Raw genomic sequence first — 16,147 nt, forward strand, 5'->3', positions numbered from 1 at the left:
TGCTAGCTTGAAAAATGGGTGTCTGATTATTTCTGGCTTGGTACTCTGCTGACATAATCTAATGTTTTGCTTTCGCTGTAAAGCCTTTTTGAAATCGGACAGTGTGGTTAGATAAAGGAGAGTCTTGTCTTTAAAATGCTGTGAAATAGTCATTTGTTTGAAAAATTGAAGTTTTTGTATTTTTGAGGAATTTGTAATTCGCCTATCATTGGATATTGGAACAGGTGTTCCGCTAGCGGAACGTCTAGATGTAAGAGGTTAAGGTGATTCTTATGGCATTGCACACGGTCAGTGTGAACCAGAGTAACTTGATGCCAAACAAGCTGTACAAACAAAACGGAAACGATACAGGACGTCTTATTTAATGAAAGGGGTTGCAGTCTGTAGTGAAGTGTTCATCCATGTATACGGGTAAGAGTCTAGCTACAGTTTCACATATTATACATTTCTAATTTTATCAGAATTTTGTTTTCATTGCAAGTTAAAGCTTGCTGTTAGCTAGCTAGCTAACGGTAGATAGCTGGCTCTCTAGCTAAAATTACATGTATGATCTGTGTAGTAATATTATCTCAGAATGCCATTTTGCATTGCTAGTTATAGCCTAATGTTAGCTTGCTAACTAGTGAACATTGAACCTATTTGGTTAACTTTAGCTGGCTATGACAATCGGTTTGTATTGCTAGTACTCTATGGATGGGGATTATGGTTCATTGTTTAGCTAGTAGCATTGTTTACCGGGACGCTTTTGAGGGGAAATTAGGTAGTCAACGTCAGACAGAGATGTAAAATGCTGTTTTTATATATAAATATGACCTTTATTGAACAAAAGAATGCATGCATTGTATAACATGATGTCCTAGGGGTGCCATCTGATGAAGTTTGTAAAAGGTTAGTGCTACATTTAGCTGTTTATTGATAATATGTGATGGAAGTGGTTGGTCGGAAAATGGCTATGAAGCTGCTTTTTACGATGGACTCATCTAATATAATCTAATGATTTGCTTTTCCTGTAAAACCTTTTTGAAATCGGACGACGTGGGTCGATTCAGGAGAGGTGTATCTATAAAAAAAAAAAATATATATTTTTTATTTTTGTAAAAAATTATGATAATTTTTTAATGCTAATTGGCGATATGATTTTTCGCTGGATTTTGATCCCGCTAACGGGATCAGATGCTCAAGAGGCTAGCTAGCTACATGTCTAATCAAAAGATCCCACTTCACCAGATGATGACATGACCTATCAAGTTAGCCAGGTGTGTCTGACTGTGATTACGGCTCTCCATTCTATAATAATGGAATTTGTATTTCAGCGTCAGTAGAACACGCCTGACTCTCCTCCACCAGTAATACAAGGACAATGGTCTAATGTCTCCCATCAAAAAGAGAGCTGGCCCAAGCAAGGACAGGTTACACCTGAAGCATGAGGACTTGCAGCGAGTGGTGAACTTCATCAACAACCACGCAGAGGATAATGCAATAGTATTACCAGGACGTCACCCAGGACACAAACACTTTGTCTGAGATTGCTGGTGTTGTGAAGGACAGCACAGTGACAGGGGTCAACATCCCACAGCTGGTTGGACTGGAGGATGGTACGGTGCTGGTGGAAAGTTAATCCCTGTTTTACAGCTTCGATACTCTGGAGCCTGGTGTTGTTGCCAAGGAGCGTTCAGACTGGCGGGACCAGGTTTCAGCTGCCGCGCAAAACTAACATCCTTCTTCCCATAGATGGTCTGGCTGTACAAGCATCACCTGGACTGGAGACAGCTAGACAAACTTACCTTTTTGAGAAGATCACAGAGTTTTGTTACGAAGAGGCTATGGACATCACCTGCCCTGCACCAAAGTCAAGGGCAGGACAGAAACAGGCTCTCCGAATATAGATTCTCTTGTTCATGCGTGGTTCAGACGGACCAGTCATCAGCACTATCTGCAGTGCCTCTATTCTCATGATTCTCTCCTAACACACACACCATACGTTGCTGCTACTCTTTGTTATCCTGCTGCTCAGCCACTTCACCCCTGATTGTTTGTATACAACTACCTCATCTATCACTATTGTTATAGATATTGTTCTTGTACATACTGTAAATTATTTTATTTATATTGACACTATCTATTTCTGATATTGCTACTATGCAAGTAACCATTTGGCTGTCCTGTTTACACCTTCTATAGAGACGCATCGACTTGGCAAGATGTGGCTGGGAGTTATAGCATTTCTTTCACATGACCCTTCAACCCCCAAGCCATAAGACTCTTGAACAGTTAATCAAATGCCTACCCGGACTATTTGCATTGTCCCCACCCCACCCCCCCATTTTAACGCTGCTGCTACTCTCTGTTTATTACCCACGCATAGTCACTTTACAACTACCTACATGTACATATTACCTCAATTACCTCGACTAACCGGTGCCCCCACACATTGACTCTGTACTGGTACCCCCCTGTATATAGCCTCCACATTGACTCTGTACCGGTACCCCCTGTATATAGCCTCCACATTGACTCTGTACTGGTACCCCCTGTATATAGCCTCCACATTGGCTCTGTACCGGTACCCCCTGTATATAGCCTCCACATTGACTCTGTACTGGTACCCCCTGTATATAGCCTCCACATTGACTCTGTACCGTAACACCCTGTATATAGCCTCCACCTTGACTCTGTACTGGTACCCCCTGTATATAGCCTCCACATTGACTCTGTACCGTAACACCCTGTATATAGCCTCACTACTGTTATTTTATTGTTGCTCCTTAATTATTTGTTATATCTTTTTTTCTTTCTTAAAACTGAATTGTTGGTTAAGGGCTTTAACTGTAAGTTTAATTCTTGTTGTATTTGGCGCATGGGACAAATAACATTTGATTTAAATTTAGACAAGTGTATCTGTGTAAGCGTCATTTAATATTTATAAAATATGTTTATCTGGACACTTTCTGTTTACCTGGAATTTTTCCTTATTGGAAAAAGTCAAAGGGTCTGAAGACTTTCCAAATAAACTGTAACACTTTTTCAACCTTGTCGAGTAAAATGTTAACTGTTACTTTCTACTAGTTTTTTGTTCATGTTAAATTCATTTCTTCTCAGTTTTGTGTTTTGTTAATTTCACTTGCTTTGGCATTATAAACATACGTTTGCCATGCCAATATATTCCCTCTAAATTTAATTGATTTGAATTGAAAGAGAGAAGAGCTTAAGAGAGAGAAAGAAAGGAGAAGACAGAGGGAGAGAGGTAGAGGAGAGGGGAGGGGTGAGAAGGATGCTTCTTCACCCAAGCGTTCCCTCCTCAAGGACAGAAGGTCGAGGAGAGACTAATGCTTGGTGGCAGCTCAGTCAACTGGTGAATTCATATAGGCAAACAGCACAGCACAGCACAGCACAGCAGTAATAAGGAGAACTCCATACAGCCAAGCATCCAGCCAGCGGACTTGTAACCCCACTCAGACTGAACTCTGGAGTCTAATGTGGTCTCTTCATGCAACATGTACATGTAAAGCTGAGAGTTTATGAAGGGGGGGGTATACCATCCTGTGGGTCCTCGTGCAGCATGTGTAGGTATGAGAGATAACAGTCCTGTGTGTCCTCGTGCAGCACATGTAGGTATGAGAGATAACAGTCCTGTGTGTCCTCGTGCAGCACGTGTAGGTATGAGAGATAATTAACAGGGGGTCACTGAATCCATATAAGAAACACTCTGGGGAAACACTTTGGGAAAAGTCAAATCAAATAAAAATCAAATCACATTTTATTGGTCACATACACGTGATTAGCAGATGTTATTGTGGGTGTAGCGAAATGTTTGTGCTTCTAGCTCCGACAGCGCAGAAATATCTATACAGAAATCTAAGTAGGAACGAATTAAGACTATATACATATGGACGAGCGATGTCAGAGAGGAACGGACTAAGATACAGTAGAATAGTATAGAAAAAGCCAGCACCAAGAGGGTCAACTGCCTTTTCAGGATAGGCCTACTACAAATGAAATAGAACTCCTGCCAGCACTACGGAATGCGCCCAGCAGAGAACCGTGCTGAGATCCCCTGCTGTGGGTCTGGACTCTGGAGTAAGTGTTTTCTTCCATTGCAACAGGGGGTCACTGTCTCTGATGTTCGGATCAGGCGCCTTGGGTAATCTTATAACAAGACCACCAGGCTGGAGTCGATATGCTTCGTTTATTTTAATTTTTTTACAGAGTAAAAGGAGCTTGGGTTATCTCTGGAAGTACTGTAATTGTAGTCATTGGGTGGTAACAGTGAAATCGGCTTCATTGTCTCCATGTAATGAGATTGTTGAGTGAAAAAAAGCATGAGCTGAAAGAAAGAAAGAAAGAAAGAAAGAAAGAAAGAAAGAAAATAAGTTGCACACTACAGTATATATATATATACTCCCAACTATTTAATGGGTAAAGAGAAAATATGTATTTTGAAAGTTCAGTGTATTGACCACAGCCATATGCAGGAGTCCTTTGTATAAGTTTACTTTCCCTGCCAAAAGGTTGCAAGTAACGTTATGCACCAATGCTCTTGTGGCATGAAATGTGCCCTTCTCTCCTGTGAAATTAGCTAAATGTCAGTTCTGGTCTCTCCTCCCTCATACTTTCCTGAAGGCATACAGTCCTGAAGGAAGAGAGTACTGAAGGAAGCGAGTACTGAAGGAAGCGAGTACTGAAGGAAGAGAGTACTGAAGGAAGAGAGTACTGAAGGAAGAGAGTACTGAAGGAAGAGAGTACTGAAGGAAGAGAGTACTGAAGGCATACAGTCCTGAAGGAAGAGAGTACTGAAGGAAGAGAGTACTGAAGGAAGAGAGTACTGAAGGAAGAGAGTACTGAAGGAAGAGAGTACTGAAGGAAGAGAGTACTGAAGGAAGCGAGTACTGAAGGAAGAGAGTACTGAAGGAAGAGAGTACTGAAGGAAGAGAGTACTGAAGGAAGAGAGTACTGAAGGAAGAGAGTACTGAAGGAAGAGAGTACTGAAGGAAGCGAGTACTGAAGGAAGCGAGTACTGAAGGAAGCGAGTACTGAAGGAAGCGAGTACTGAAGGAAGAGAGTACTGAAGGAAGAGAGTCCTGTAGTCAAAAGCTAGATCACTACACTCTCACTCTGGGATACTTCACAGTGACACAGTTTGTGTCGTCATCATCATTACACAGAACAGATTAAAGGCTGAATGTCTGTCTCTGTTGTGTTGAAGCCCAATCCAGCAGAAGAGACCAGTCTCACCTGTAACTAGCTGTGTGTCCATGAAGAGTGACCAATCTATGGGACATCCAGAGGTTTTCAGAAAGAGAGATGGTTCTACTAAACAAAGGTATGACAAATATATTACACAGGTAGATCATCCATGAGAGTTTGTGTGTGTGTGTGTGTGTTTTTGTACACTGTAGCCTGTGTGTGTGTGTGTGTGTGTGTGTGTGTGTGTCGTGGTGTGTGTGTGTGTGTGTGTGTGTGTGGTGTGTGTGTGTGTGTGTGTGTGTGTGTGTGTGTGTGTGTGTCTACCTGAGGCAGAAACAGAGGACTGTGTTCCCTGAGTTTCACTGGGCATCACGTCCTGAGGTAAGGAGAAAATAACCTCACCAACCTCCCAAAAACGAAATAAAGATAACATCTTGTCTTTCCCTCAGAGGCTGGCTGCTGAGGGTGAAAGTTACGAGGGGTTTCCCACACTCAAGACTCTTCCTACACAACGGCCGTGTCGCAAATGGAACCCTATTCCTTATGTTGTGTACTACTAGTAGTGCACTATTTAGTGGATAATGTGCCATTTGGGAAAAATACACTGCCCACACAAGGTGCCTGTCCACATTACTCTTCTGTTCTTGATGCCAGGGTGTAACAGCACCCTGAGGTAGTACCCTTTACCCTTGTCTGACTGGCAGACACAGCCCCATTTCACACTCACACACACACACATGGACACACACACACGGACTCACACAGACACACACACACACACCTCAGCGATGTCAGCAGCAGGCTTTCTGCTAGACAGACAGACAAAAGGACTGCTCTGGCATGTGTGGTGTGTAAAAATACTACTTTTCATTTTATACCTCTGAATAGTAAAACTAATATAAAACTCTGAATAGTAATACTAATAAAAAACTCTGAATATTATTAATACTGTAAATACTCAATACTAATACTGTAAAATCACTGAATAGTAATACTAATATAAATCTCTGAATAGTAATACTTATATAAAACTCTGAATAGTAATACAAATATAAAACTCTGAATAGTAATACTAATATAAAAACTCAGAATAGTAATACTAATTTAAAACTCTGATATGTAATACTAATATACATCTCTGAATAGTAATACTAATATAAAACTCTAAATAGTAATACTAATAAAACACTCTGAATATTATTAATACTGTAAATACTCTGAATACTAATACTGTAAAAACTCTGAATAGTAATACTAATATAAAACTCTGAATAGTAATACTAATATAAAACTCTGAAAAGTAATACTAATATAAAACTCAAAATAGTAATACTAATATAAAAACTCTGAATAGTAATACTAATATAAATCTCTGAAAGTAATACTAATATAAAACTCTGAATAGTAATACTAATATAAAAATACTGAATATTATTAATACTGTAAATACTCTGAATACTAATACTGTAAAAACTCTGAATAGTAATACTAATATAAAACTCTGAAAAGTAATACTAATATAAAACTCAAAATAGTAATACTAATATAAAAACTCTGAATAGTAATACTTATATAAAACTCTGAATAGTAATACAAATATAAAAACTCTGAATAGTAATACTAATATAACAACTCTGAATAGTAATACTAATATAATAACTCTGAATAGTAATACTAATATAAATCTCTGAAAGTAATACTAATATAAAACTCTGAATAGTAATACTAATATAAAAATACTGAATATTATTAATACTGTAAATACTCTGAATAGTATTACTAATACAACAACTTTGAATAGTAATACTAATATAAAACGGAATAGTAATACTAATATAAAAACTCAGAATATTATTAATACTGTAAATACTCTGAATAGTATTACTGATATAAATACTTTTTTAGCAATAATATATCAATACTCTGTTAGTAATAATAATACCAATACTCTGAATAGTATTACTAATATAAATACTATGTTGGTAATAATAATATCAATACTATGTTAGCAATAATAAATATCAATAATGTGTTAGTAATACTAATTGCAATACTCTGTCCGTAATAATAATACCAATACTCCGTTAGTAATACCAATATCATTACTCAGTTAGTAATACTAATATCAATACTCTGAATAGTAATACTAATATCAATACTATGTTAGTAATACTAGTATCAATACTCTGAACAGTAACACTAATACCGATACTCTGAATAGTAATAATAATATCGATAATATGTTAGTAATAATAATATCAATACTATGTTAGCAATAATAAATATCAATAATATGTTAGTAATACTAATTGCAATACTCTGTTTGTAATAATAATATCAATACTCTGAATAGTAATACTAATATCAATACGCTGTTAGTAATAATAGTAGCAATACTCTGAACCGTAATAATAATATCAATACTCTGAATAGTAATAATAATATCAATACTCTGTTGGTAATAATAATATCAATACTCTGAATAGTATTACTAATATAACTACTATGTTAGCAAAAATAAATATCAATAATATGTTAGTATTACTAATATCAATACTCTGAATAGTAATAATAATATCAATACTCTGTTAGTAATACTAATATCACTACTATGTTGGTAATACTAATATCAATCATCTGAATAGTAATACTAATATCAATACTCTGTTAGTTATACCGATATCAATACTCTGAATAGTAATGCTAATAGCAATACTCAGAATATTATTAATAGTATCAATACTCTGAATAGTAATACTAATATCAATACTCTGAACAGTAATAATAATATCAATACTCCGAATAGTAATTATAATATCAATACTATGTTAGTAATACTAACATCAATATTATGTTCGTAATAATAATATCAATACTCTGTTAGCAGTAATAATTCCAATACTCTGAATAGTATTACTAATATAAATACTCTGTTAGTAATAATAATATCAATACTATGTTAGCAATAATAAAAATCAATAATGTGTTAGTAATACTAATTGCAATACTCTGTCCGTAATAATAATACCAATACTCCGTTAGTAATACCAATATCATTACTCAGTTAGTAATACTAATAGCAATACTCTGAACATTTGTAATAATATCAATACTCTGAATAGTAATACTAATATCAATACTCTGAACAGTAATAATAATATCAATACTATGTTAGTAATAATAATATCAATACTCTGAATAGTTTTACTAATATAAATACTATGTTAGCAAAAATAAATATCAATAATGTGTTAGTATTACTAATATCAGTACTCTGAATAGTAACAATAGTATCAATACTATGTTAGTAATACTAATATCAATACTATGTTAGTAATAATAATATCAATACTCTGTTGGTAATACCAATACCAATACTCTGAATAGTAATACTAAGATCAATACTCTGAATAGTAATGCTAATATGAATACTCTGTTAGTAATACTAATATCAATACTCTGTTAGTAATACTAATATCAATACTCTGAATAGTAATAATAATATCAATACTATGTTAGTAATAATAATATCAATACTCTGAATAGTTTTACTAATATAACTACTATGTTAGCAAAAATAAATATCAATAATGTGTTAGTATTACTAATATCAGTACTCTGAATAGTAACAATAGTATCAATACTATGTTAGTAATACTAATATCAATACTATGTTAGTAATACTAATATCAATACTATGTTAGTAATAATAATATCAATACTCTGTTGGTAATACCAATACCAATACTCTGAATAGTAATACTAAGATCAATACTCTGAATAGTAATGCTAATATGAATACTCTGTTAGTAATACTAATATCAATACTCTGTTAGTAATACTAATATCACTACTCTGAATAGTGATATTAATATCAATACTATGTTAGTAATAATAACATCAATACTCTGAATAGTATTACTAATATAACTACTATGTTAGTGTAACAGTGTAGGTTCCGTCCCTCTCCCCAACCTGGGCTCGAACCAGGGACCCTTGCACACATCAACAACTGACACCCCACGAAGCATCGTTACCCATCGCGCCACAAAAGCCGCGGCCCTTGCAACGCAAGGGGATACCCTACTTCAAGTCTCAGAGCGAGTGACGTCACCGATTGAAACGCTATTAGCGCGCACCACCGCTAACTAACTAGCCATTTCACATCGGTTACATTAGCAAAAATAAATATCAATAATGTGTTAGTATTACTAATATCAATACTCTGAATAGTAATAATAATAATATCAATACTATGTTAGTAATAATAATAGCAATACTCCGTTGGTAATACCAATATCAATACTCTGAATAGTAATACTAATATCAATACTCTGAATGGTAATACTGATATCAATACTATGTTAGTAATACTAATATCAATACTCTCTATGGTAATACGATATCAATACTCTGAATAGTAATACTAATATCAATACACTGAATAGTAATACTAATATCAATACTCTGAATAGTAATACTAATATCAATACTCTGAATGGTAATACTGATATCAATACTATGTTAGTAATACTAATATCAATACTCTCTATGGTAATACTAATATCAATACTCTGAATAGTAATACTAATATCAATACACTGTTAGTAATACTAATATCACTACTCTGAATAGTGATACTAATATCAATACTCTGAATAGTAATACTAATATCAATACTCTGTTAGTAATAATGGTACGCTGTACAAACATATATTCTTTCTGATTTTTCCAACCAATTTGTTTACATCCCTCTCAGTGAGCATTTCTCCTTTGCTGATTGAACAGCACAATCATTACACAGGTGCACCTTGTGCTGGGGACAATAAAAGGTCACTCTAAAATGTGCAGTTGTCGTCACACAACACAATGCCACAGATGCCTCAAGGTTTGAAGGAGCAGTGCAATTGGCATTCTGACTGCAGGAATGTCCACAAGCTCTGTTACCAGAGCATTTTATGTTAATTTCTATACCATAAGCTACCTCCCACATCGTTGTAGAAATGTTTGCAGCACGTACAACTGGCCTCACAAACGCTGACCACGTGTAACCACACCAGCCCAGGATCTCCAGATCCGGCTTCTTCACCTGCGGGATCGTCTGAGACCAGTCACCTGGACAGCTGATGAAACTGAGAAGTATTTCTGTCTGTAATGAAGCCCTTCTTGTGGGGGAAAAAAATGTCATTCTGATTGGCTAGCCTTGCTCCCCAGTGGGTGGGCCTGGCTCCCAAGTGGCTGCACCCCTACCCAGTCATGTGAAATCCATAGATTAGGGCCTAATGAATGTATTTCAATTGATTTATTTCCTTATATGAACTGTAACTCATTGAAATTGTTGCATGTTGCATTTATATTTTTAGTCAGTATAGATATAAATATATGAATAATTTATTATTTCAAATGTAAAAGAAAATTAGCTTCAACATGTATACTTCTCTGAAATGGATGTACTTTACTCATACAAATGGCAAAAACAGAACTTGAAGTAACAAGGCACACTCTACTAAATAATAAACCACAGATACTTATATTCTCATCATGACATATGAAGTTATACTGTCATCATGACATGTGAAGTTATACTGTCATCATGACATGTGAAGTTATACTGTCATCATGACATATGAAGTTATACTGTCATCATGACATGTGAAGTTATACTGTCATCATGACATGTGAAGTTATACTGTCATCATGACATGTGAACTTATACTGTCATCATGACATATGAAGTTATACTGTCATCATGACATGTGAAGTTATACTGTCATCATGACATATGAAGTTATACTGTCATCATGACATGTGAAGTTATACTGTCATCATGACATGTGAAGTTATACTGTCATCATGACATATGAAGTTATACTGTTATCATGACATATGAAGTTATACTGTCATCATGACATATGCAGAGTGGAGCAGTGGGACTGGGACTGCATTAGCATCAAGCCCTCAGAACAACACGAAGACGCTGAGTTAATGGGATGTGCTGCTGCTGCTGCTGCTAACATGGTACCCAGTTACAATGAAACAACTGATTTAGACTGACGAATGAGAGGAGCAGGAAAGTACTACACAGAAAACTGCTTCCTGAAATCGAGGGGAAAACATCACAGTGATAACACTGTAAACACAGGGCATTGGTATAGTGATGGAATGGGTTTGTGTTCTGCTGCTGCTGCCAACATGTGGAGACATTAGCTGGGTAATGAACCTGCAAACAGCTGTGTATCTGTAGGGATGAGTTCATATCAGTGAGTTTTTTTTATCAGTGAAACAATAACGAAAAAAAGGGAAATGTTTCTCTGTATATCTCTGGGGTGCATAGGGATACGCTGGATGAGAACTGATGATTTCCCATTGGAAATGTAACATTCCCATAACCCCATGACTATTGCAACCCCTATAGGCCTGTGTGCAGGCTTAATGCCCATATTGATACGCTGGCTGACAAGCAATGTTTTCCCATTAAAATGTAAATGTTATTCCCATGTCTGTATTCCCATGTCCAGGTCTGTGTATTCCCATGTCTGTATTCCCATGTCTAGGTCTGTGTATTCCCATGTCTGTATTCCCATGTTTGTATTCCCATGTCTAGGTCTGTGTATTCCCATGTCTGTATTCCCATGTCTGTATTCCCATGTTTGTATTCCCATGTCTGTATTCCCATGTTTGTATTCCCATGTCTGTATTCCCATGTCTGTATTCCCATGTCTGTATTCCCATGTCTGTATTCCCATGTCTGTATTCCCATGTCTGTATTCCCATGTCCAGGTCTGTGTGTGTAAGTCTGGTGATGTTTCTATGTACTTTTAGTTTAACAGGGAGTCTCATTGAGACTAAGGTCTCTTTTGTAAGGGAGCCCTGCATTTTACAATTACAATATCAATTCCACGTTGGAAATTCACCACAATATAAAAATACAAAGAGAATATAAAACTGGTGTGTACTAATTGATCGGGGATGTTGATTGGCTCCTTTAATAATGTGAAGGTGGGGGAAACAACCCTAGTGACCTGCAAAAATATGCCATTTGTGATTGATATGAACAGAACAGCGATTGGTTCAGGTAGGCAGGCCTTAACTATGGTCTCTCTATCGTGGCAGTTTCAAAATTGAAAATGCACAGAACTCTGAATGGCCGGGATTGTTGGGTGTATTCAGTGAAATGAATACAGAACGTTTTGCCCTAGTGAACACGGCCAAAATACGAGAGCAGAGGAGCACAGCGGTGCTGTGACGGTACAGAGCTGTCCATTCAACACCGTGCCATATGAATGTCCCACAACACTGTGCCTTACTAGCCACACGGTCAGAATATGAGAGCAGTAGAGCGGTGCTGTAGAAGGAGGGACCTGCCCTTTCAACACCAAGCCCTGCTGAAGCCCTGTGGATGCTAGTGGTGTTGGAAAAGGAGGGAGCTGTCCTTTCAGCACCAAGCCCTGTGGATGCTAGTGGTGCTGGAAAAGGAGGGTGCTGTCCTTTCAGCACCAAGCCCTGTGGATGCTAGTGGTGCTGGAAAAGGAGGGAGCTGTCCTTTCAGCACCAAGCCCTGTGGATGCTCGTGGTGTTGGAAAAGGAGGGAGCTGTCCTTTCAGCACCAAGCCCTGTGGATGCTCGTGGTGTTGGAAAAGGAGGGAGCTGTCCTTTCAGCACCAAGCCCTGTGGATGCTAGTCGTGCTGGAAAAGGAGGGAGCTGTCCTTTCAGCACCAAGCCCTGTGGATGCTCGTGGTGTTGGAAAAGGAGGGAGCTGTCCTTTCAGCACCAAGCCCTGTGGATGCTCGTGGTGTTGGAAAAGGAGGGAGCACGCTGCTGCTAAACCACTGTTGCTGCAACCAGATGTGTTCTAACAGTATAGATATCGATTTGAGAAATGAGCTGACAGCCACTTCAAACAAACAACTTTAATAAACCTGAACTTGATGTCTCCAAAGCATTTTGTTTTCACTATTTGCATATATATATATATATATATTTGTTTTTACATTTATTTAACCAGGAAAAGCCCATTGAGACCCAGAGTCTCTCTTTCAAGGGAGACGTGGCCAAGAAGGCATCAACAATCAATACATTACAGAATTAAAACATACAACAAAACATGATCCAGCCGAAAGAAAAAAAAAGACGCATTTACACTCCTCTGTAACAGAGTCTCCCGTCAATATTTGAAATTCATTCAGTGACACTAACATATCTAGATGAAGCATGGATTGTAGACTATTCCGTGTGTCTGGTGCACAAGAAGAGAAGGCAGTCTTGCCTAATACTGTGAATGTCCTGGGGACTTTAAGTAGCAGACCGGGTGTGGTATCTGCTGTTGGTGAAGGAAACCAGACTACTAGATACAAATGTTTTAAATAAAAGTATCTGCATACCAGCATTACACAACTTTACAGGATATGTGTTTTCCCTGAGGCATCTTAAGCATGAAACAGCATCACACACGTCTCAAACTCTTGAGGGGGAGGACAAATACCAGCAACAGTGCGTTGACATCAATTTCAAAAAAAAGGTATTCATCTCATTTTAATTTATATCGGGTGTAAATTCTGCCCATTATGGAATCTGAAATATCTGTGAGAACACACAACGTAATTCGCTCCATGTGACTTTGGTAACAGAACAGACAGCAAGTACAGAGTTCTGCTCTCTCTCTCTCTCTCTCTCCTCTCTCTCTCTCTCTCTCTCTCTCTCTCTCTCTCTCTCTCTCTCTCTCTCTCTCTCCTCTCTCTCTCCTCTCTCTCTCTCTCATTATAACACATGATGTATGTCTGTTTTATTCTGATCACCACTCACCTGAAAGAGACGTAATATGTTCGCCACCATGATCGATACAGAACTTGCTGAAGCTCCTATCACTCCAACAACTTTCTCTGGTTTGACGAACACTGGTGGTTCCCCGTTCATACACCTCACGTCCGAAGTGTCTTTTTGTATGAGCGCCTGCACAAAAGTCAGGGACTGCTCCAGAGCATAGGTGTCCCTCGAACACGTATCGAGCACCCGGGCACCTAGGGTGATATTGGGCAAAAGCTCGTCATCACTGTTGATTTGATCCAAGGCGTACATCATAGCTTCGAGGCGGTGGATGCCGTTCTCTTTCTTGATATCACCACACGGTTCCCCCGGGATCCCCCGGGCGTGCACGGGGAAGAGGCCACCAAGGGTCAGGTCTCCCTCCATTCTTATGGAATGTGGTGCGTAAATTTCCTGCGATGCTGTAAGGTCGAATAGAGCTTTCATCACCCACAACACTCGCCACGTAAAGTAGGGTTTGTTCAGTTGTAGAACCACACCACCATGCCTTAGCCTGGCCATGGTCTCTCTCTCTCTCTCTCTTTCTCTCCCTCTTACCTCCTCCGACTTCGATTCAGAAAAAAAAGACCAAATTCACCGAGGCACTTTATTTTATTTTATTATACTTCTATAAAATCAAGCTGATGCATCGTCCAAAGTAAGTCCATGTGTAGACAAAAATTGTCAGGTGAGAGAAAGGTGTGCAGATTATTCCGGTAAAGGCTACCGACGGGTTTACCGATGCCTTTATTCCTTCTAAATGTGCGCAGAACTGCCGAGAAGCAGAGTACTGTTCACATAGTCGCTTGTTGCTTGGACGCCCATTCCGGGTTTGAATTTGAGTCGATATTCAATAAAGAGCACCGACCATTGTAGGAAGAATGTAACCGCTTCCAATCAGAACTAATTTTCTACAAAGTGTACGAGGAAGTGCCGTAGATATTCCGCCGTTGAAATCGTGAATCACCCACCAAGCTCTCACAGTGCACTGATGTCATACTTCCACAACGAATAACCTAAAACACTAATGAATAGTTTGAAAACCAAAGGGACAATCAACGAATCTTCAAGAAATAGAACATCGAAAAGTATTTTTGTTTTTGTTTTTGTTAATTCACAAGCAGTCCATCACAGGAGCACACAGCGTGATGATAACGGAATTACCTTCTGAATAGATCCAGCTCGGGGTAGCTGAGGCTCCCGTTTGATTCAAATGCGGCTGAATCTTTGGTGAAAGTAATCTCTTTTCCGTTGTTGGTCCCTTAGAAATGCCTCACTTGGAGGGAGAGGAGCGCAGACAAAACACGTATCTCCCACTGAGCTCTAACGGAGGGAATGATGCCTGCTCTCTCTCTCTCTCTATCTTTCTCTCTCTCTATCTTTCTCGTACTCTCTCATTCTCTCCCTCTTTCTCAATTCAATTCAGAGGGTTTATTGGTATGGGAAGCGTGTTTACATTGCCAAAGCAAATGGGAAAAAAATAAAACAAAAAACGACAAAAAAAAAAACACTACAAAGCAAATGAATCAAAGACAAAAAGAATCAGACATTACCAGTATACATTACATACACAAAAAAAGTTTCAAGAGAATAAAGTTTAAAATATTATATTATTGGCGGTTACAAATGTAGTACAGTCTAACATTTAACAATACAGTGTCGTGACGATGTGCCAATAGTAGAATGTACATTGGTGTTTCTGACATATTGCTGCTGCTATTACACACTGGTATTTCACCTCATATATATGGGAGTTTATCAACATTTTATATGTTCTTGAATTCTTTGTGGGTCTGTGTAATCTGAGGGAAATATGTGTCTCTAATATGGTCATACATTTGGCAGGAGGTTAGGAAGTGCAGCTCAGTTTACATATCATTTTGTGGGCAGTGTTGCACATAGCCTGTCTTCTCTTGAAAGCCAGGTCTGTCTATTGCAGTATCTTTCAATAGCAAGGCTATGATCATTGAGTCTGTAGTCAAATGTTTTCTTAGTTTTGGATCAGTCAAAGTGGCCAGGTATTCTGCCACTGTGTCTCTGTTTAGGGCCAAATAGCGTTCTAGTTTGCTCTGTTTTTTGTTTGATTATTTCCAATGTGTCAAGCAGTTCTCCTTTTGATTTCTTATTATTTGGTTGGATGTAATCTCTCTCTCTCTCTCT

General features: G+C 37.9%; 1 protein-coding gene across 1 annotated transcript in view; it reads right to left on the reverse strand.

Moving 5' to 3' along the window:
- Nucleotides 1–15,308, reverse strand: part of LOC106566206 (metabotropic glutamate receptor 7) — a 431,795-nt gene extending 416,487 nt beyond the window's left edge. The window contains exon 1 of the mRNA XM_045691964.2: nt 13,988–15,308. Coding sequence (XP_045547920.2) covers nt 13,988–14,509 — 522 coding nt within the window. The 5' untranslated portion in view covers nt 14,510–15,308. The remainder of the gene's footprint in view (nt 1–13,987) is intronic.
- Nucleotides 15,309–16,147: the final 839 nt, after the last annotated feature.

This window comes from Salmo salar, chromosome 12, assembly GCF_965601325.2.
Source record: "Salmo salar chromosome 12, fSalSal1, whole genome shotgun sequence".
NCBI classification, from domain to species: domain Eukaryota; kingdom Metazoa; phylum Chordata; class Actinopteri; order Salmoniformes; family Salmonidae; genus Salmo; species Salmo salar.